The sequence below is a fragment of the Bos indicus genome, chromosome 4 (genome assembly GCF_029378745.1).
Source record: "Bos indicus isolate NIAB-ARS_2022 breed Sahiwal x Tharparkar chromosome 4, NIAB-ARS_B.indTharparkar_mat_pri_1.0, whole genome shotgun sequence".
Classification (NCBI taxonomy): Eukaryota; Metazoa; Chordata; class Mammalia; order Artiodactyla; family Bovidae; genus Bos; species Bos indicus.
Genome location: NC_091763.1, coordinates 67,283,480 through 67,307,460, shown reverse-complemented (window position 1 = coordinate 67,307,460; position 23,981 = coordinate 67,283,480). Strand labels below are relative to the sequence as shown.

Here is a 23,981-nt window from a genome sequence, read left to right as displayed (position 1 = left end):
GGGGAGTGGAAGGAGCGCTCCACAGCCTCTCTGGCATCCCAGGCCCCCTTCTGCCTAGCACCCTGTCCTTAGTGACCCCGCCTTCATGCTCTGCATCCCACCCGGGCTGTCTCGCTGCTCCTTAGTCTGGCCGGGGGCGCCGCGACCCACCACCTTCCCCCCACGCCTCACTCGGGGCGCCCTCAAACCCTTGGAGCAGCCCTGCGCACCTCCTCCACGCTCGCCCCGCGCCCCGCCCGCGGCCTCTCTGGCACCTCTGGGTCCGGCTCCCCGGGCCAGTGTTCCCCCCGCCCAGCAGTCCATAGCCGCCTCCTCCAGCCCCCGTCGCAGGAGCTGTCAAGCTCGTAGCGGCTGAACCAGCCCCGGAGCTCCCGCGTCTCCTTCTCCTTCCTTTGTGTGCGCGCGAGAGGAGTTGGGGCGGAGGGAGAAGGGGGAGGTCGCTCTGTCTGTCTGTCTCCCTCTGCCTTTGCCCGGGCAGCTTGAAGTGCCGCCGGAGAGGCGGGAGCCCACGGGGAGGGTGCGGGGAGCTGGTGGAGGGACTCTGGGCCGCCCGGGAGCCCGGGTCCCAGCCGCGCGCTGCGGAGCGCGGACCGCAGCTGAGGCTGGGCTGGAGGCACGATTCGTCCGCTCTGGCCGCCCCTCGGCCTCCCTCCGCTCCCACCTACCCCCGGCACCCGGAGAACAGCGTGCGAAGGCGCCGAGAGGGACGGAAACCACAAATAAATAGCGGCGGCAGCAGCGCGTCATCTGGCGGAGCAGGAAGTGCAGGCAGAGTCCGGAGGCTGGTGCTTTCTGCGCGTCCCCCGGACTTTGCCATGGGCTGGGGGCCGCGGAGGCTGCGAGCGTCCGGGCCAGGGCAGCGGCGGCGGCGTCCGCTCCGGGGCTGAGCGAGAAGCGTCGCGCGGGGCGCACGGAGATGGCAGCGTCCAGCAACTCCAGCCTGTCCGGCTCCTCGGTGTCCTCTGGTGAGTTTCAGCCCATCGGGAGCGGCTGCCCCGCTAGGTCTCTCGCCCCCTGCCCGCGCCCGGCGCTCTGGGATGGAGAGAGCCTACCTGTGGCCGTTCTGCTCGCTCTCCCGGAGTGAGGGCAGGCGGCCGCTGTGACACTTGTTTGGCTGGCCGGCACCCTTGGGCACCCACAGCACCTTCGCGCCTGGAGTCTGACAGCACAGAGGTGGGAGAGCGGGGGCGCCCTTGGTGTGCAGAAGTGGGGTGTTTGGGGATTTGTGGAGCAGTAGGCAAGAAGCGAGGCGAGCAGGGCGGGCTCGCACTTTCTAGCGCCGCTGAACCAGGGCTGGCGGGTCGGGGAAGGTGAGGGTGCCGCTGGGCGCCCCAACCCTCTGGCTGTGTGCGGTGCCCATTCCACTGGATGCCCAGATTCAAGGCAAGGGGGAGCAAATCCTCGCTCTTCGCATACTTCATTTTCTTTGTTTGTTTCAGAAATTAGCTCCGTGGAGACGCACGCTTGGTGTATGGACTTGAGATAGGGATAATACAGGGATTCTGTCATTCTGGTTCTGATTGAAGTTAGGGACCGGCGGTCAAGCCCAGCCTCTGACCATTTGCCCAGTTTCAGGGGTGTGTGCGTGTGTGTGTGTGTGTGTGTGTGATTGTCCTCTGTGGCCTCTTAGAATACGTTTGGTAATTTTACTTTCCAGGCATACATTTTTTTTTTTTTTCTTTGAAGTGTGGCTGAGCGAAGGAAGGGCTTCTTTCAGCTTTTCTATGGCTGATCAGCGGGTCTAATTGAAGAGAAGAAATCGCTAATGAATCTGAAGGAGTAGGAATCAATAGAAGCAGACCCTCTGGATTCTGAGTATGACAGGTTTCTAATCAGGATGATGCATTAGGTAGAATGCTTCTACCGCTCTGGTCATTGAAAACTTTAATGACAAACCCTAAAGGGATAGCTGACAAGACATTTACTGTAGTTTACAGTATTCAGGGGTCAAGAAGGTCTTGAAGTCCTAATGGAAATGCTCAATATATCAATATTGTATTAATTTCTATTGTGTGTCCGCTTTAAATTATTACTCCAAAAATTAAACTCAGAGAAAGAAACGTTCTATTGGAGGCATTGGACAGCAAGCCAGGCATTAAGGAACCCTATCTCTAGATGTGTGACTAATTAAATCATAAATGCAAGGTGATTTGACTAAGGTGCAGTTGCGACATGGAACAAGGTGATTACTTGAAAGTCATCTATTATCTTTTTTGGCAGGTTTTAGTTCCAGTGAAACAGCACTTCCTTTCTTGATCATTACCAACTTATGAAAAGCACAGTGTTGTTATGTGTATGAGGTAGTCGAAGTTTCTGGTAGTAGCAGCCAATGGGGCAGAACAGTCGTATCTTATTAAGAGCAGCAACAAGTTGACCGCCTGTGGTTTTAATTCTGAGAACTCAGCAAATGCTACAGCTTATTTTTAGTATCCTCAAACCACTGATGCTGCTTTTCAATTCATTTTGGTTGACTAACATTGAATTTAAAATACAGTGATGTTGGCTTATGGTTAGCATATGGTTACCCCTCTTTGAAAATGGCCCACAAGATGAACTGGTGGGAGAGTGGTAATGAAGGGAAAGAAGACAAGAGAAAGGACAATAAGGCAGTATTATCATATGATTTACTGGTGTATAAATTACAGGTGCTGTGGCATCCGAATTTTCAGATCTTGATGAAAAATCTCCTTAAGCTTAAGGACCCTTATTGAAAAACCTAACTCAGCCTTAGGAAGAATACATGGGTTTGAAGCAGCACTGTATAAGCTTTAGATGACGTTGATTGCTTTGTAGATAGGATAGAGATGCATGTGAAGGTTCTATTATATTTTTTGCTTTATTTACCACTGTTTTAAATCCTAATGAAAACAGAGAGATAACAGGAAAGCTGAGATTCAAAAAGTGGGCAGGGATATGTCATTTAATATGAATCAACCTAGCCCATGAGGTTATATTGGCTAATTCACCACTTAATCAGGCACTTTGTCTTGAAAAATATGAGAACCAGAGTTCTCTTTTTAAGCACACTTACCATCATGTGGATCATGAATAATTCAGAAAACACAAGCAATTCACACCTGTGAGAAGTGTTGGGCAGGAAAGATTAGAGCTTGTTTGTGATGGCAGCTGGGTTCTCAGGCAAAGGTCAGAGTCTGAGAAAGAGGGCACTTCATCAGTCTATTAATCACCGTTTTTTGCATAGTAGGTGGACCTACTATGTGCCAGGCCTCAGGTTGGCCTCAGTCTCCGCTTCAAGGAGGTTAAGTGAGGAAAATAATTTAAGGATTCTTTAGAGCTTCCCTGGTGGCTCAGATGGTAGAGAATCTGCCTTCCATGGAGGAGACCCAGGTTCAGTCCTTCGTCAGGAAGATCTCCTGGAGAAGGAAATGGAAACCCACTCCAGTATCCTTGCCTGGAGAATTCCATGGACAGAGGAGCCAGGCAGATTATGGTGCATGGAGTCACAAAGATTCGGACCCTACTAAATGACGAACACACATACCCCTCTAGCTCTGAAGTTTTGTGATATTGTCCTTGAGTTTGGCTCCGCCAGTGGATAAGTTGGGGTGTGTTATTTAACTTTTCCAAGCCTCAGTTTCCTCATCTAATGCTAATAATAGGAACTATTTCATAAGAATGTCACGGAGATTAAATGAGGTAATGTGTATAGAACATTTAGCATAGGGTGTGGCATTTAATGTTTGCTTAGTGTGAATAAAGTTTGTTCCTTGGAGGAAGGAAAAAATAAAAGCTTTCTCTGGCTCAGACTTTAGGTACAGAAGTAAGTCCAACACATATCAAATCTGCCTCTTGCACTGCATGTTAGATTTGGTCTTGATTTGGTCCATTAAACAAGCATTTATTAAGTTTCTTTAGGCTTCAGGCATAATCACAAGTGTTTGGAATAGAAAGATGAATCAAGACCCTTTCCCTCCCCATCCAGCAGCAGAGATGGACAAACGACCATCTGTATTCTATTTTGAGAAAATGAGTTATGGGGAGGAGAGTACAGGGAGGAGACGGATGACCTCAGTTGTGAGGGGTCAGTAGGGGTGACTTATGACTTGGGCCTTGAAGGATGAGTGGGATGTTTTCAGAAAACAGAGAGCAGGAAAGGCATTTTAGGGAGCGGGACAATCTTAGGCAAAGGCCTGGAGATAGGGAAGTTCATAGCCTAATTTTCAGCTCCCTTCTTAGGGCTATTCATCTGGTTTTTTTGGTGGTTCCTCTTCTCTGGACAGTTATGCTTATAGGCCCATCAACAGCCTCAATCATGGAGCTGCCAGAGCACTCAAGGCTGCTGCTGTGGGAGGATTTCTTTCTGTTCAGGTAGCAGTGGGTTTGATGGTACAGCTCTCCACACCTCAGGATACATTTGAGCAGTTGAGCACTAAGAAGGGAACAGTTGATTTTGTAGTCTCCAGCACATGGAGAGGTAAACTCGAATAGAATACCATGGGTAAACTTCCCTTAGAGGAATAGCTGTGGGAGGTTTACGTTTGGATGGGTTTGTGTGAAGAGTAAAAACGTAACAGTTTATTCATTATTAAGCCTAAGGTTATCTGATTTTCCTGTAAATGTGTTCTTACTTGCTATTGGTGGACCACATCGCCTACGCATCTCATTTGTTCTACATTACCAGCTGGGACACAACAGATGAAATAATCAGGTTAAAATTAATTTTTAAATACATTTTCTGAGAACTCTTTAGAAACTTGCTTCTGGAATATTCAATTATGTATAAAAGAAATTGCTTTGCCTTTGTTTTAATGATAACTGCTGGTAATTACATTTCACAATCACCTAGATTGGCAGGAGGGGTTGATAACCTTTATTATTTTAAATTGGGGGGGGGGGGGCGGAATCCCTATCCTTAAGCTTTTAATCTAGCCTGTGGTACTTGATTATATTCTGAAATAAACAATTGTTGATTTAAAAAATACTTTTCTTAATGATCTTGAGTCAGATTTGCTTTTATAATTGAAATAAGAACTTTTTGCGTATTACTTATGTGATCACCAAATGGATAATTTCACAGACAAAAGAAAAAAAAAATCAACCATAGGTATACATATGTCCCCTCCCTCTTGAACCTCCCTCTCATCTGCATCCCCACCCCACCCCTCTAGGTTGTTACAGAGACCCTGTATGTATACCTATGGCTGATTCATGTTGATGTTTGGAAGGAACCAACAAAATTCTATAAAGTAATTATCCTTTAACTAAAAAATAAATAAATTTAAAAAAAAGAAGAAGAAAAATGAACTCAAGTAAAGTATTAGATAAAGAAACTTTGAAAAAAAAAAAGATAAACTTTGAGATGTTTTTCAGTAACTGAACAAGGTAAAAAATTAAATATCAAAAGGATTCTTGGGATAAGAAGTTAAGATTTTGAGAATATAAATGGACTGGATTATAGAAATGAAATTGACAGGGACTTTTGAAATTAAAATGCAAATATTAATAGAGAAAAGTAAAACTCAATGTTATGTGCAGTCTTTGAAACTTTAATTGGGAAAACAACATTCCTGAATGGACTGAGGGATTTGTTTTTCCAGATTCTTTACAACAGTAATTCAGGCCAAGGGAATAATGCCATTTTCTCCTGTCAAACTGGTGTTGATCCTAGAAATGATAAATAGGAATTTTCATTACTTGTTATTGACGACTCACAACCAGTGGCATATACAAATCTTTCACATTCCTAGATTCAGAAGGCAAAACTGAACTGTAATCATGCTGCCAAGACTTATATACGTGTAATTAGAAACTCCACGGATCTGATACCGCAAAACAGGATATCTTTGTTGAAACAGAGAAGTTCACATTGAGAAGTCTTCTACACCTTTAAACTTCAGAAATATTCAATTATGTGTAAGCCAAATATCTTTACCTTTGTTTTAGTGTTAATTGCTGGTAATTTAATCTCAATTACCTAGAATGGCAGGAGGATTTGGTCACTTTTATTTTAAATTGTGCATAAAAAGTTGCAATTTCAAAAACATTGCAAATTTGACAAAATTGCAAAGCTGAGAATTAATCCCCTGAGAGAAATCATTTACTGATGAAAGCTATTGTTTTTCTGCTGTTTTTCTGGTGACCTTTCCACACCTCATTTTAATTTACTAGATTCTTACTGTCCTCTGTGGTACCTGAGATGAAAGTGAAAGTGAAGCCGCTCAGTTGTGTCCGACTCTTTGTGACCCCGTGGACTGTAGCCTACCACACTTCTCTGACTGTGGGATTTTCCAGGCAAGAGTACTGGGGTGGGTTGCCATTTCCTTCCCTAGAGGATCTTCCCAACCCAGGGATCGAACCTGGGTCTCCCACATTGTAGGCAGACACTTGACCATCTGAGCCACCAGGGAAATCAACCTGAGATGAACCCAGTGATATAGAATCTGAGAGGAAAGGCAGCTCTTCCTAGGCATAACAGCTTTTTTTGCAGTGTTTGACAAGGGCCCACTGATCTGTATACTTTTGCTAAAATGCCAGATGCCTCCCCTGCTCCCACTAATCCCATGAAGAGTTCTGAATGACCTTCTCTTTGGGGGTCAGCTTTGGGGGGATGCAAACCCCCAGTGTTTTCCAGGCCAGTCTATGCAGGGCTTCACTGGGCAGTGTCCTTTGCACTGCCACCTGGGGCTTGGCCAAGTGTCTGTCCTGCCGAGGGCCGTCTGCTGCCCCGCCGGGTGCCTGCGTTCATACAGTGGTGAAGATAACTGGACTTTGGGGTTGGAAAACCTGTACATGAGCAGTGTCATCTTGGTATGGTTTGGGGAAGAGTTTTTGGCCAGAAGATCAAGATTCCTGCCAAGATAGTTAGATATAGAGAAGGCAAAAGGAACCTAGTGATAGACCTAAGATTAATGGCACGCAGCTGTCACTCATCCATGATTTATCTTTTATGAATATATTCACATTTCATGGCTCCTGAAATATGTCATTGAATTTTCAAAATGAATGGCTCCTTCCCTCCCTTCCTCCCTTCTTTGTTCTCTCTTTCTCCGTTTCTTTTCTCTTCTGTTTTTATGTTGGTCAGATTGCTGTTTAGAGATGTTTCAGAAACCCTGTCTTTGGTCTACTTTCCTGTTAATGGTTCCCGAATCCTCGGGGCACCTTGCTGCTTCTCTTCCCACTTGCTCAGTGGGGAAAGGAGCTGCTGTGCTGTTTCGCACATGGACTCTGGTCACAGGGTCAAGATGGACGTGTCCATCTGTGGTGCAGCTTCAGGGCTGTGACAGAGCTCACTCCTCATGTGTCTCAAAGTTACTAAGAAAAGCAGAGGTTTGTTGAAAGTCTCCATGGTTGGAGGAAACCCAGGTAGGAATATGCTGGACCCACACACAATCTGCTCTGCCAGGGCACTTGGGGTCTGAGTCTGAAGATGGAATGTGTGTACCGGGGAAGAGCCATTCACCAGATGATTGTGCAAATAACCTGCCTCTTCCTTCAGTTACTAGAAGTTGAACACCTTTGTGGGGACCGGTCTTCATATATAGTCTTTACAGTGTGGCCTTGACAGTGTGGCCTGGACAGCATGGCCTTGCTTCAACAGTGACACATGGCACCCAGCTTCAGCCCATTCACAGAATCACCTTAGCAGTTTTAAAGTGTTATCTTCAATCACCCAATGTCTGAGTTCCAACAGACATTCTCTAGAAAGGTGCTCAATTACTAACCTTGTTTAAAATGTCATCATCACCACGGATCAGAGGGGACATTGTTATATTCCTGGAATTGAGATATGTATTACTCACATACTGTGCAGGCCGCCAGTCACCCCTTGCCCTGGTGGCCTGTGGAGGAGAATGCTTTGTTGAGGAAAGAGGCTGGATGCCACTGGGCTGGCAGAACTGCTAGGTCTGGAGAAACAATCTGCTCTCTTGAGCTGGAGAGAGATGCTACCTTCTGAAATGTGCCTTCATTAGATGTTGTAGGAAGAGCCCTAAACATGGAATCAGAAGATTCTGGACATTTAAGCCTTTAGCTGGGGCACCTATCCTCTTAACCAAGGCTTTTAAATCCTGTCAGAACTGTTAAGCCCTTTACCAGGACTCTTAAACCATTAATCAAGGCCCTTGAACCCTTTACAAAGCTCCAAAACCCTTTACATAGGCACTTTGACCAGATATTTAACCAAACCAACCAGCTAGCTATGTGGTCTTTGGTGAAGTTAGCTCCTCTGAGCCTTACATGTCTCGCTGCAAACTGCAGTTGTGACAGCCTGTTGCCTGGAGTTGAGGTGAGCATCCCCAGAGGTGATAGAGCATCTCCTCCGCAGACCTGGTCGGCACGCCTGCTTATTAGAGGCCAAGTATCTCTCTTTCCTCTCTCCTTCCCTTAACATCTCTGAACCCCAGTTCTCTTGGCTGTAAATCAGAAATAGCGATATCTGACGAATTTATCCCACAGGGTTGTCTTTGCTGATACTGTTTGGGAAAACGCTTAGTAAACTGTAAAAGCAACTGACATGACTGAGTGGCTGCTATGCGTCGTTCTGTGTACATCATCTCACATATTTCTCTGAGGTAGACGTTATATCCCATTTTGTAAACAGAGAAATAGGTTCTGCGAGGGCACAGGGATTGGATTTGAGGTAATAGGATTGAAGCAAAGTCTTGATCTAAAGAGTGTGCTCTTCCCTTTTGAAACATGAGGAACTGGTTTGTTTCTGTCTCTGTTCACAAAAGTTGCTGACATTAGAGTTTAATGTCATGGTTGACAGAGCAAATACAGTTATATTCTTATGCTTTATTTACTTGCCCTCAGTACTTATCCAGACCGTCACCTCAGTTTGACCAAAGCTCATTCTCATGAGTAATATGAACTGGGAGATGTTACCAAGTTAGTACTCTGTAGAGTGAACACCTAGGAAACTGAGCTTTTATCTGTACTTGAGAATAGTCTTGCAAGGTGAAGGGTATATTAGGTGTTCATTGTACTATTTTTATAACTTTTCTAAAGGTTTGAAAATTTTCTCAATAAAAAAAAGGGGGGCAAATAAAGGAAAAGTGCTACTTAGCATTCAGTTGGTTTTCTTCACGGGCATTACAGAAGCATTGTTTTTGTGTGAGGACATAAGTCCTGTTATCTCATGATGATAACAGGTTCTGTTATCATCCCAGATTCTGAATCGTCAGGCAGCAGAATATCTATTCCTTAGTTTATATCTTAAGTGAACATATAAAGGAGCTGAAATTACAGAAGGTGCTCAGATAGACCATACACAATTTCTGCCTGAGAATTGTTTTTTTTTTTTTTTTTTAACCCCCTGAACTGGATTGACTTAACATTTCATTGTAAGTTTGGACCAAAGACAGACCTTGGTTGTTTAGAAGATTCTGGCATTTGTATAAGGAAGAATCAGGGTCGAAGTAACTCCAGGAACTGGCTGCCCAGTGCCACTTGGCTAGTTGGTGGTAGAGCTGAACTGTAGTATGGACCCATATTTCTAGAACATTCATTCTCCATCCTTCTTACTAGCTCGTCCTAAAGAGTAGTATCATCCTTAGAGAATTTCTCGCAGATATTTTTTTATCTGACTTTGTAAGGCCATTCTATGTAATTATTTTTTCCAAAAAGGAAATCATCAAGTGCTTTGTGTTTTATTTTTTTTAATTTTATTTTATTTTTAAACTTTACAATATTGTATTAGTTTTGCCCAACATTGAAATGAATCTGCCACAGGTACACCCGTGCTCCCCATCCTGAACCCTCCTCCCTCCCCATACCCTCCCTCTGGGTCGTCCCAGTGCACCAGCCCCAAGCATCCAGTATCGTGCATCAAACCTGGACTGGCGACTCGTTTCATACATGATATTATACATGTTTCAATGCCATTCTCCCAAATCTCCCCACCCTCTCTCTCTCCCACAGAGTCCATAAGACTGATCTATACATCAGAGTCTCTTTATGGGCCTTAGAACTCAAGGCTGTTGTGTCCATAGAGGCAGAGACTTAAGTGGTCTTTTGTCTGCTTTAAATATGTATAGTTATGCTGTCCAATATGGTAACCACTAACCACATATAACTGTTTAAATTTTTTTTAAAATTCAGTTCCTCAGTTGTCCTAGGGACATTTCAAGTGCTCAGTAGTACATATGGCTAGTGGCTACCATATTAGACCGTGCAGAAATGGAACATTTTCACTGTTATATAGACGATTCTGTTGGGCAGTAGTGTCAGTAGGTCTAAGATAGGGACCTTACTAACGTAAAATTAGTTACCTAGGGATAGAAAATTTGATAAAGTGTTCTCCCATTCTTGTGTTTGCTTCTTGTGCTGCTTTGGTTATATTTTACTAATTTTGCAAATTTTTTAAAGTAATTTTTTCATAACTTTGAGGCAAGCTGTGGAATGACAGATGGAATATGATGCTGGGGAAAGTAATTAAAATGTTTGTAAACCTCACTAGTCCTGAAGTTTGATTTAAGCTTTTTTTAAAAATTGTCTGTTGTTTCCTTAATGGCAACTCCTTTTTGAAATAAACCCACAGTGAGTTGTAATTTCATCCTCAAAGAGGAAAAAATGCCTTTATCCAGAAGAAGTTTGGATCTTATAATTGTGTTTCTTCCCCCAAATCATAAAGAAAATGGGAAAACTGTGAATGTGTGGATTGAGGTTGCTAAGTGGCATATTTAAGATATGCTATTTAAAGGAGATTTTCTACCAACCTGACCCACAGTAAACCATTTGCCTAGAAGTATTTTGCTTCTGCAAAAGGCCCATACAGGGCAAAGAAAACAGACTGATTTTTAGAAAATAAAGTTAGCTTTTGGAATTTATTTTAACTGGGGGGAAATGTATGCAAATAAGATTCAGGAACATGACAGCTCCTATGGAAAGGAAACTGCTCCCCTTCTTGAACTTCTGTTACCATCTTCAAGTTCAACCAAAAAATGGAAAGGTGGAGGGTTACCTTTAAAATGTCAAACAACTGTCAAGAAAGAGGTGGATATTGAGATTCGGCCACTAGATTCAGAAACCGTACTAGCCAGAGGCAGGTAGCATGCATGGCTTATTCTTTAATGATATAACTCAGATCACAAATTTTGGGCGGTATGAATCACAGAATCACTTGGGTAATAACCTTATGTAGTTCTTTTCTCATCAGAAGCCCAGTACCTAGACTTCATCATGTCCCATCACTGCCCTCTCTACCCTCAGTCCTGGCTGAGCACGGTCTTCTTCAAGAAAAGCAAACCTAGCCCTTTCTAGTTATTTCACATAATGCCACTCTAATGATGTAAAGTGCTTTTTCTTAAATAATTTTGCTTCTCAAGAATAAACCTGAGTGAGATCAATTAGGGGACAGCAAATAAGCAGGAAGCAGGGAGCATGGTTTTGAGGGTAAATCTGAGGCATCTACTAGAGGGTGAGGGCTGCAACGCTACCTCTAAGGGACTGATTCTCCACCTAGACCTGCAGGACCCAATATGGCAGCCTCCTGGGCTATTTAGCCCTTGAAATGTGGCTAGTCTGAGATGCTCTGCAAAGTAAAGTACACATAAGAATTGAACAGTTTACAAAACAAAGAGAAGGTAAAATGTCTTATGAATAACTTTGTTATATTGATTATATGTTGAAATGATAACATTTTTGGATATTAGGTTAAAGAAAATTTATTTTAAAAAATTAATTCTACCTGTTTATTGAAAATGTTTAATGTAGCTGCCAGGATATTTAAAACTACATATGTGGCTAATATTATATTTGAGCCAGATAGTACTACTGGTCTGGACAACTTCAGTGGGAATGTTCTAGCCTTTGTCACAGAATCTACCATACAAAACCTGCTGATTGACTGATCAGAGGCTCTCACAGTTGCCATCCGGTCCACTTTCCAGGCCAGAAACATACCCTGCCTCCCCTGACGTCTAGTTCAACCCTGATTCTCAACGTCCTATTTTGGTTTAGTCTCAGACATTGAAAGGTGTCCTTCATTTTGCTGGGTCTGTACAGTGATTTTGAAATGAAATGCTATTGAGAGGGACAGGTTGAGATTTTTATCCACTTCTTGTTTATATAGGTTTTGTGCTTTATTTTTTATTTTTGGTTTTTGCTTCACTATGATTCTAGACTTTACATATTTATTTGTGAGTTTTATGTATACCCCTCTTTCCAAAGAAAGCCATCAGTGTGATAAAGCTGTGAAGTTGAAAAGAGAAACTGAGAGAACAAGGAACACATTTTGTCTTGACCTGAAGCTTCTTGCCATGAGTACGCATGTGTGTATATATACACACACGTACATAATGATGTATGTCTGTGTGTGTGTGTGTGTGTGTGTGTACACACAGAAGCAGAAGTAGATTGGGTTTCAAACAAAAGTTATTTTCAACCAAATATATAAGTTAATACCCATGGAAATGAAAAGTCAAACCTAGCATTACCTTTAGTAATGAAACAATTCACTTGGGATTTGGCTAATGATGTGCAAATATTAATACATATAATTTGGCTGCTTAATATTGATTTAAGTTGTTCATTCAAATTCATTTTATTACAGAAAAGTGAGCCATTTTGTTTTACAGTGTTTGTCCCTGCAGAGAGTGAGATCGTAAAACCATGTTTATTGGGTAAATAATACTCTTTTGCTGACTTTCTGATGCAAAGAGAACCTTATGATGACTCCTTCAGAAAGGTCCGTGAGCTCGTAAGGTTCTGGTTGGGGGCCTGGTTAATTCAAGCCAAGTGTCCTCTGCTTATCTCCCTCGTGATCAATACCTAGGGTTGAAGGTACTGTCAGTGACCTGGGCACAGAGGGTTTTGTTTACATGTGATGTTCATATGCCTGAGGGTTGAACTTTGTCCATGCGAGAGCCCTATGTTTGTTTTAAGCAAACTAACCCACATGCTTTTTTTTTTTTTTTTAAAAAAAGATCAAGTGTGAGTTCTTCTTTGGGGGGAAAAACATTTGACAGGGGCTTTGTCAACTCTTTTGAAATAATATCAGATTCAGATTAGGAGCATAACCACAACAAATCCTTGGGAATTATGAGCGGAAGACATGATTTGGAACTAGACAATGTAATTTGTCATAAGAACATGATAATTGCCATAGTACTTATTTGGTTCTATATTCTAACCCCAGGAATAACAGTAAGGGGTATTTTGTAAAAATGCACAGCAGTCTTTCAGGGAAGAGATGCCCTGCAGATATCTTATTTTTCATAAATAGCTGAGTGTAAATCTGTCATTTAGGAATTCATGTAAACATGTTCCTGAGAGCATATGTAGTTTTAGCTTGTGCCTTTTCTTCTAGTAATGAGTTCCATCCATTTTCTGTTCCCAGAGTGGACTTGTATTTCTTTCTGTTGCTTTAAATGTAACTCTCTGAGGCTTATTTCTAATGTCTGTTCTTGACTTCGTGAATAAATGTGGGTTCACGTAAATCCTGAACTTCAGGGGTGCTGTGTCTTGTATCATGTGCCGGGAAGTTGAAGATTCAGCCCAAACACTAGCACCAGTGGCCAAACAATAGCACCAATTAGTGCTAACTTGAATTTCCATTTTCTCATCCAAAAAATGGGCTAATATTACTTGTTGTAGAATCAAATGGGAACATACCTGTGAAAGAAACTTGAAAACTAAAAATTTGTGAACAAAACAGAAAAATCTCTGGTCTGTTGAAGTTTCCATTCTAATAGATGCTCCATTGATTGCTTTCCTGTGTGCTAAGTGATCACCCAGAATTCACGATCATCTAATATAACTGGAAAAATCTCTTCTAAATATATTATCTTGCTCTCTTCAAAAGCCTTTCAAAACCTTGCAGCGTAATCCCACAAGTTTAGAATTTCTCCACTCAGTGTCAGACTCCACTGTGCCTCCCATATACCCATAGACATTGTGAATTAGCCCGGACAAATCCCTTATCCAAAGGCATGCCACTGTTTATACTTTCCAGTCCAGAGGAGTGGCTCAGATCAAATTTGATGTAATGATCAGTATATGCAAATGAATATCTGTAACAGACATGCAAGTTACAAAGCGCAACAATGGTAACTCTCATTAAAAAACAAAAAACTACCACTTGACTCTAGGAACATTTTATTCCCTTGCATCCTCCTGGTGCTCTTCTCCCTTCCCTCCTCTGTCTTCTTTCGTTCCCTCCCTCCAAACTAACCACTACTTTGAATTTCCTGCTTTTTATTCCCTTGGTTTTCTTCCTTTAAATTGTCTTACTCCATATCACTAAAATACATGCTCCGTGATGGCAGATATTTTTTGTCTGTTCTGTTCCATCTGTCCCCAGTGTCTAGAACAGTGTCTGGCATGCAGTAGGCTGAGTGACTGAGTACACGTGCACATGCTTAGGCACTCCATAAGTAGTTATTGAGTAAATGAATATGTCAGTGTCCCAAGTCTATCAAAGGGATGCTGCTATAGTCCCTCCTTTATCTCTTGTATGTAAATCAGCTCTGTAAGTGATGTAAATTTCATCATAGTTTCATATTAGCTGCATGCCTTTAATGATTTTTAGAAAATTAGTATTTTTTAAAGTGTTCATATAGATTATTTGCATTTAGTTGCAATAGGAGATGCCCAGCAAAATTACATGGACTTTTATGAGCCAGGACTTCTTTTTAAACTTGATTTGTATTTCACAAGCACTTTTCAGGGCTGAATAGTGAGCACTCAAGAAACATAAGTAGTGAAGCTTGAGTTCAGCAGGGAGACCTACAAAGAAATTTTTTTAAAGAATAAAATATACATGCTACCACAAAAATGAACTTTGATAAGATTATATGAAGTGAAAGAATTGAGCTACAAAAGACCACATATTGGCTTGCCTGGCAGTTCAGCAGTAAAGAATCTGCCTGCCAATATAGGAGACATAGGTTAGATCCCTGATCTGGGAAGATCCCACATGCTGAGGAGCAGCTAAGCTAAGCCCCTGTGCCACAACTATTGAGTCTGTGCTCCAGAGCCTGGGAGCTGCAAATTACTGAGCCCACATGCCGTAACTACCGAAGCCTGCACGTGAGAGTCTGTGCTCCATAACACCAACACACAATGAGAAGCCGGCACACTGCACCTAGAGAGTAGCCCCCGCTTGCTGCAACTAGAGAAAAGCCAGCACCAGCAATGAAGACCCAGCACAGCCAAAATTAAGTAAATAAAAACTTGTTTTAATCATATGTATTGTATGATTCCACTTATATGAAATCTCCAGAATAGGCAAATCATAGAGACGGAAAGTCGATTCGTTATTTCCTTTGGCTGGGCATGGGGATTGGAGAAGAACCAGAGCGACTGCTAATGGGTATGTTCTTTGCAGGGTGATGAAGTTGTTCTAAAATTGATTGTGATAATGGTTGCACCTGTGTGTGATTACACGAAAAGTCACTGAATTGTACACTTTTAAAGAGGTGGATTGTAGGGTAAATGAATTATATCTCAATAAACCCATCATTTTGAAAAGGCCAGAAAATGAATAGAATAGGCAAGATAGGGTGAAAAGACCATAAAAAAAACTTAATTATCGAGTCATTCCCAGATAGGATGCTTGTAATTGGATAGGAAACGTTCACTCTCTATTTACTGGTATCTTCAACAACACACGGAGATAGCCCTCTTCCCGTTTTCATTTACACACTCATCTTTTTGTGCTTCCAGTCTTCGATCTGAAAAAGTTCCACAAAATTGTGTTCTCTGTGGCTGGTTCACAGGGTCAGCTCTGCCTGCTCCAGCAGACGCCTTCTTCCTCTGTGCCCCCTGGAGACCATGGTGTCCTTTCTCCTCTGGCTGAAAAATGAGGAACAGCAGCAGGTCTCTGCTGATGCTGGACAAAGCAATTAATGCATTTCTCATGACTAGTTAATTGGATTTTTATGCAGCTTTTCAAGCCCAGGGCACAACTCTTATGCCCTCCAACTGAAACGCGGGTCATTGGGGAACCAAGTTTCCCACATTGCCTCTGTGTACGTGGTGCTGCTGAGTGTTACCAGCGCAGTGACGCTGCTGTTCCTCTCTCCCACGCCCTATTAGATGGATGCCTGTGCCAGTGTTTCCAGGGGTATCGTCTGTTGGCTCTTTTGTTGTTTCTAATCAAAGAGCTGACACCCTTTGATCATGTCAGATCACAGTATTGTACTGTAAATACTGTTAGGAAGACTAAAATATTACACAGGTACAGCTGTCTCAGATCATCTCACAGTGCTTACTTTCACACTGAGCAAGTAAAGGAAAAAATGCGTTTGATCCGATTCACTCTAAAATATGAATATTACAAATACGAAGTTTTCTAGAACCACATATAGTTCAATACAGCGAATCCAATCAGTGAGCATTTTAAAAAGTCCTGCTGGGTTTAAGTGCCAGGTTGTTGTAGAAATCCTCCTTTTCACCCAAGTTTAGAGACTCCCAGAGCAAGACAGACTTCCCGTCAGTTAGAGGAAGATCTGGTGGGGAGCTTGTGGGGCTAGAGACTGGTGTCTTTGGGGAGCGGAGTCCCTGGGTGGCCACTTTCATGGGCAGGCTTCGCTCTCCCAAGGCATGTATGAGTGTATAGGACAACCGGTTCTCCTTTGTGGCCTGTCCTCTTTCTTCTCCCCAAGGGACAGCTCAGATGGGTCCCCACACAAAATTCAAATAAATAGCCATTCATGAGAGTACAGAGGCAAAGCAAATCCTGAAACTAAGCCTTCCCTAGTTCTTTCTTTTAAGGTCCGATCTGCAGTATTTTCTTGGCACCCAGAGGAGGAAGTGGGTGTGGGCTATAGTGGATTTGTTATTCTGTGTCCTCCCCTCAGGGAAATTTGGCTGCCCTGGGTACCCTGCAACAACGTGGGCAACGTATGTGCCTTGTGCTAGCCTCTGCAGCTGCCCTCATGTCTCACCCCAGGTGTGCATTTATACCTTGGTCCTCCAGCTTGCTAATATCACCGGCCAAGCTTTCTCTAACAAAAGACACACTGTCCCTGGGACATGCCATGCATGTGACTCTTCTCATGCTGACACCAACATGCCTAATGCATTCACACCTCCTCACTTCCTGACTAGACCATTCCAGGGTACGAGTATTGCATGGACTAGGATGCTTCTGCCGGAGAAGGCAATGGCACCCCACTCCAGCACTCTTGCCTGGAAAATCCCATGGATGGAGGAGCCTGGTAGGCTGCAGTCCATGGGGTCGCTAAGAGTCAGACATGACTGAGCGACTTGCCTTTTACTTTTCACTTTCATGCATTGGAGAAGGAGATGGCAACCCACTCCAATGTTCTTGCCTGGAGAATCCCAAGGACCGGGGAGCCTGGTGGGCTTCCGTCTCTGGGGTCGCACAGAGTTGGACACAACTGAAGCGACTTAGCAGCAGCAGCAGCAGGATGCTTCAGCAGAAAATCCCCAAAGAAGTGGGAGGTCAGCATGGTATACACTGTAACATCTGACTGAGTCTGCTTCTCTGCAGTTCTGTGGGCTCTCCCTCTTGGTGGATGGGCTTTGTCCTCAGCCTCACTCTCCTTTCCATGTCAGGATGACAGCAGCAGTCCCTGGCTTCACATTTAGAAAGAGAAAAAGGGTAACATCTTCCTACTGGTTTGATGGAAAGTAAAAACACCTGTCTCAGAAGCATCCCTCCCAACAGCAGACTTTCCCGTGTCTCATTGGTCATTGTTGTGTCATATGCTCTCATATGAGCCAATCACTTGCAAGAATAGGATTTCATGGTGCACTCAGTCCAGTCATGACCCCCACTTCCTGGAACAGCCTCTCCTGGAAAAGTGAGGACAGCTGGATGGAACAGGTTTTTGTGAAGGAGGCTGGAGGAACCCAGGGTATCTGCCATAGGTATGTCATGAATGTCCTCAGCCCTTGAAATCTCCAAAGCCACCCAGAAATACTGAGAGTCCTAAGAAACCTGGCCTTTCCCAGGCAAAGGACTTAATTATAATCTAGTTGAGAATCCATTAGTGAATCTATCCATTTTGTAATAATATTTCTCCCCTGAAAAAACATATATCTGCTTCCCTTCCAAGTTAAGGTGGCTGACAGCTTGTACGGATGCATTGTTTCACTTGTTAGTGTTTTCTGATTTGAAACATCTTACTTTATGGTTCTGAGCCATTCATTCAAAAATGTATAGATTCTTCAGCTCTAATGAAAAGTAGGACAGTGAGGGTGGAAGGTTTTGAATCTCGACCGACTTTAACACCTGAGTCTGGTGTAAGTTGGAATTGTTATATTGGAAATTCAGGGAATAATAGTAGATGATTCAACCACTCCTGGTTGCTATGGTGAGGAATTTTTAAAGCTTTGATTTGTGAGAAATAGTGATCATTAGTAGCTCTTTGTCTTTAAAACAGAGAGCCCTGCAAATGGTAAAGGCTTGAGTGGAATAAATGACTGGCGCCTAATTGGAGAAAGAATCTCAGGTTATTTCCAAAGAAATGAAAAACAGGCAGGGGCTTTTGGAGAGCAGATTCTTATATTTCATTTTTATGTCAGGCCAGAGTATGCAAAAATTATTGGACAAGGAGTCATGTGACTCCCTTCTATGCTAGTTCTGCCTTGGCTTTTACTTTGCATATGGCCTGGGGACAATTACATTATCATTTTGTAACTTTTTGATGCTCATCTGTTGAATTATTAGGTCAGACCAGATCATCTCTGAAGGTCTTGAAAATTTTATGATTTTGTGACTCTGCTGATTTCCTCTTGCCAATTTTCAGTACTTTGGTGGTATGCCCAAACAGCCCTCCTTCCTCCCACACATACTTCACATAGCAGTTATCATTGGCCTCATTTGCTCCTGGCACCCAGTCTGTAAGATATGAAGAACTACTGGGTGCCTGTCCTGCACTCAATTTTCAGTCCTCACTCCAAGTAAGCCCAGAGACATCGCAAATGTGCTATAGGGAAGTACTATACAAACCTTTGGGAATTTCTTACATCTAGAAATACACTTTGCATCATAACTCAGCACATACAGACACCATGCTAAGTATACATAATTCAGTGTATCCTTATCAAGCATTTACTATGTTCTTGGTGTTAGAAATATTACAGTAGTGAACAAAAGGGACAAAAATTCTGGTGCTTATGTAGTTTCTGAATATAGAGAAATAGTAAACCAAAGAAATTATATGTACTCTGTATATTTACAAAATATATGCATCATTGTATTAGTTTTGCCAAATATCAAAATGAATCCATCTGGAAAAACTAATACAGTTATGTAAAGTTTAAAAATAAAATTAAATTAAAAAAAAAACAAAATATATGCATCATTATTACATATAATTTATAATTTACATAATATATTAGAAGGTGATAAGTTCTATGCAGAAAAATAAAGCAGAAAGGGAGATAGGAAATATTGGGAGTTGAGGGGGGTTCTGATTATTAAATTGTATGGTCAAGGAAGGCCTTACTGAGAAGATGACATTGATGGTGAGGAAGCCAGCATGTAGATATCTGGAGGAAGAGCATTCCAGACAGAGGGACCAGAGTTACAGACACCCACCTGTGAGCATGTGCCTGGTATGTTCCAGGAACAGGAGTAATGTCATGGATCTGGGGTAATAAGGGGTAAATAGGACTGAGCAGAAGGGGTGGGGGTGGGAAGATCATGGTGGGCTGTGTAGACCATTGTAGGGACTTTTGGCTTTTACACTGAGATTAATCATCCCTTGATAATCTATAGGGTTCCAGAAGAGTAACAGAGGACCCTGGCAGGCTACAGTCAGTCCATGGGATTGCAAAGAGTTGGATACAACTGAACACACACCCACACAAGAGTGACATGATCTGACTTGGGTTTTAACCAGGAACCATCCTGGCGTTATATTGAGAGTAGACTAAACATGAAGTCTTCGTGTAGGTGTAAGCTGTGCTTACCCCTTCATGTGTGACATGCTCTGTTTTCTTTTATGTTGCATTTTAATTCGTCTAAAAACTGATCAGTGCCCAGAAATTGATTTTACTATAAGGTGTCAATGGGTAGTTCGAAAAACAGATTGCAAATTGGGTTAAAACCCCAAAGAACTGAGCTTCCTCGCTCAAGGCATGGTTGTGCTATACATGGCACCCTGTGGAATCTTGTATTCACACTCAATAATAGCTTTCAAGGAACTTTTGTTCATTTTTTAACTTACATCGAATTTATGCATGCTAAGTTGCTTGATCAGTTCTTTGTGACCATATGGATTATAGCCCTCCAGGCCCCTCTGCCCATGGGATTCTTCAGTTAAGAATCCTGGAGTGGGTTGCCATGCCTTCCTCTGAGGATCTTCCCTATCCAAGGATTGAACCAGTGTCTCTTACATCTCCTGCATTGGCAGGCGGGTTCTTTACCACTGGCACCACCTGGGAATCTGAACTGAATAACACTGTTTTATTAAATGCTGATTTAAGAGTTTGATTTTTCCTACATATTTAGCAGGCTTTTATTACCAATTTAGATTTTAAATAACATTTTTGTTGTTGAAGTATAGTTGATTTACGATATTGTGTTAGTTTCAGATGTACAGCATAGTGATTCAGTTTTTTTCTGATTATATTCTATTACAGATCATTACAAGCTATCGAATATAGTTTCCTGTGCTATATGGTAAATCCTTGTTGCTTATCTATTTTTTGTATAGTGGTATGTATCTGTTAATCTCATGCTCCTAATTTGTCCCTCCCCCACTCCCTCTGTCCTTTGAAAATGACTTTTTCTATAGATTATTTTAAATATACTTAAAGAGAAGGTATAGTGAATCAACTTCAATAATTATAAACTCATGGCCAATGTCATCTAAACTCAACTTCCATAGTTTGAATTACTTTGAAGCAAGTCTCAGGCCTGGTATTATTTCATCTGTAAATATTTTAGTCGTTATCTTAAAAGATAAAAACTCATTGCAAAACTATGCTGCATTAGTATTCACATGCAAGTGTATGCGTGTGCACACACACACCAGCAATAATTCGCCCTGTGTAGTCTGATCAGCAGTGTCTCTTCATCCATCTCAGGAGGGAAATGCAAGTAACTTTCACGAAATGAAGCTGTAGTCATACTTTCTTGACACTGAAGGTGGTGTTTCTGGACACTGCCAAGCCCCTGTTGAAGAAATCCTTACTGTCAAAAATGAATCACTTCAATCCTGTTCCCCTTTTATACTTTCATTTCTTCTTGAGTGGGGCCTCCTTTTCTGTGACTTTTGACTAATCAATGGTAAGAGCCTAGAGAGGCGATCCTGGGTCTTATGACCCTCGTACCACGCAGTGACTTGACATGGTTTCCCACACATAGCAGCCGTCACACTTCTGTTAATGTTTTTACTTCCTGTTCTAAATTCAGAATTGGGGGAAGCCTCTCTTGGCCCTTTGACCCATCGCTCTGTTGGCCAAATGTTTCAACATCATAAAAATCTGACTTGTCTATACAGATGGCTAATAAACACATGGAAAGATGCTCAACATCACTCATTATTAGAGAAATACAAACCAAAACTAGAGTCAGGTATCACCTCATACCAGTCAGCATGACCATCATCCAAAAAAAATTTACAAATAATAAATGCTGGAGAGGATATGGAGAAAAGGGAACCCTCTTGCACTGCTGGTGGAAATGTAAATTGATACAGCCACTATGGAGAGCAGTATGGAGATTCCTTAAAAAACTAGGAATAAAACTGCCACATGACCCAATCATATGGGTAGCAGCAGTAATCTCAATACAGGGCATATACCCTGAGAAAACCATAATTGAAAGAGACACATGTACCCCAGTGTTCGTTGCACACTATTTACAAAAGCTAGGACATGGAAGCAGCATACCTAGATAGATGTCCATCAACAAAGGAATGGATAAAGAAGTTGGCTATTAATATATGTAAACAATGGAATATTACTAAGCCATATAATATTCAGTTCAGAGTGACCGAACTGAACTGAACTAAAGCCATATAAAGAACACATTTGAATCAGTCCTGATGCAGTGGATGAACCTGGAGCCTGTGATAGAGAGTGAAATAAGTCAGAAAGAGAAAATGTTGTATATTAATGCGATGGCACTGATGAACCTCTTTACGGGGCAGCAGTGGAGATGCAGACATAGAGAACAGACTTGTGGACGCGGTGGGGGCAGGAGAGGGTGGGAAGAGTCGAGAGAGTGGCCTGGAAACATGTACATTACCATATGTAAACTAGACAGCCAGTGGGAGATTCGCTGTATGATGCAGGGAGCTCAAACCCGTGCTCTGTGACATCCTAGAGGGGTGGGACAGGGTGGGAGGTGGGACGGAGGCTCAAGAAAGGGGAGGGAAACGTGTTCACCTATGGCTGACTCATGTTGATGTATGACAGAGACCACCAAAATACTGTAAAGCAATTATCCTCCTATTACAAATAAATTAAAAAAAAATCCGACTTGTCTAAGAAGCCTCACTTCTACCAGGATGGGAAGCTTTCTGTATCAGTATTGACCCTGACAGGAGCCTTCAAGTTGATCTCTATTCTTACAGAGCCCTTTTTGTCCCTTCTGTTCCTTGATCTCCTTATCCTCAGTAGGGTGTGATGTTTATTTTCCTCTGGTAGCTCCCCTAATCTCCACTAATTCGTTGATTAATTTGATATGGGTTACATTACTGGAAACTTGGTCATTTCTGAATGTATATAATAGTAATTTCAGAGACGGGTAAGTAAATATTTGTATGTTTGAGTATATGGTGTGTACTAATCCAGTGCTGAGTATCCCTTATTTACCTAATTAATTACCCAAATTTTATATCTATAAAATTGGCAAGGAAAGTGGCCGTCCTCCAAGCCTTACTCTTTTCATCCTTGCTTTCTCCAACTTTTCTGCTTCTCTTTTCCATAAAAACTGAGTGCATACTTGTGCCAAGCCCCGTGTGTGGCTTTGGCAACACGAAGAGATGGAAAGCAGCCTCTTCGTAACATCTTGTTCAGAGTGTGTCCCCAGTGGATTGTCACTCCATAAAGGCAGCGGCCCTCAGGTCACCAGCTACTAGCAGAGGGCCATCCTCTAGTGGCTTCTTAAGAACAGTTTGGCATGAATGGCTGAATGACTGGAAATATGCACCTCATCACAGAGGAGTTTACAGCCCAAGATTTGGTCAGGAATGTGAACTTGGTGCATCTTGGTAGAACTTACAAGGCCATGATCAGTTATATTTGCAGTTGCAGTGCAACTCTTCCCTTAAATTGCTACCCCTCCTGGCCACGGTTTTCTGAGTTGTTAGCACCCTCTTAAAGATGCCAGAAGTTTGACATGGTGATTCTTACGCGTGGTGGCATGGGTGTGGCCTCTGGAACGACAAGCAAGAAAAAACAGGGGGAGGGCCCCACTTTTTCCACTGTCTGCCTCTGCTGCCCATGTAGCTCTAGGAAGTTCTAGCTGGATGAGACTTTTCTTCCCTGGGTCTGCAAATCTCATAGTCTTGGGAGGCCTCCCGGATGTCCTGATTATGGGTCTCGTTTAGCCTGAAGGCAGGCCGGTAGTTATAACTCCTTACCACAAGGAAAGCATTTTTTAAAACTAGCACACAAATCTGTTTTTTTCTTCTGAGTTACAATTTTATGTTTATGCTCTGCCAGGAGACATTTACTACTGGTTAAAGAGGAATTAAAAATACTTGTTGCTGTTTTTCCAGGGCAAGGATTTACTCCGGTGGAAAGTAATGTCGTGTGTGTGTGTGTGTGTGTGTGTGTGTGAGAGAGAGAGAGAGAGAGAGAGAAAATGTCTGCATTTATGAGTGTACCAGGGTGTGTCTGTGAGTTGCTGTACGTGTGCACATGTGTGTGTCTTTGTCTGTCTGGGTTTATATTTGTATGTCAGTGTATGTCTTTGTGGGATGTGGGGTGTACATGTATGTCTTTGCATCATAAGGCAGAATCAGCACCCAGGGGAAAGAAAACTTTCAGAGGACCACAACCCATGGGATAAGTTTTCAGCTATTGTCTTTTTTTGTGGTTTTAAATTATTTGTTCCTCCTCTTGAAGTGACTGATTCAGAATATGAAAAACTT

The 23,981-nt window shown here is 42.5% G+C and overlaps 1 protein-coding gene across 1 annotated transcript in view; it reads left to right on the top strand.

Annotated features, from left to right (window-relative positions):
* Positions 1 to 553: 553 nt before the first annotated feature.
* Positions 554 to 23,981, top strand: part of CHN2 (chimerin 2) — a 340,309-nt gene continuing 316,881 nt past the window's right edge. Inside the window, exon 1 of the mRNA XM_019958831.2 lies at positions 554 to 965. Within this exon, the coding sequence (XP_019814390.2) occupies positions 917 to 965 (49 nt within the window). The 5' untranslated portion in view covers positions 554 to 916. The remainder of the gene's footprint in view (positions 966 to 23,981) is intronic.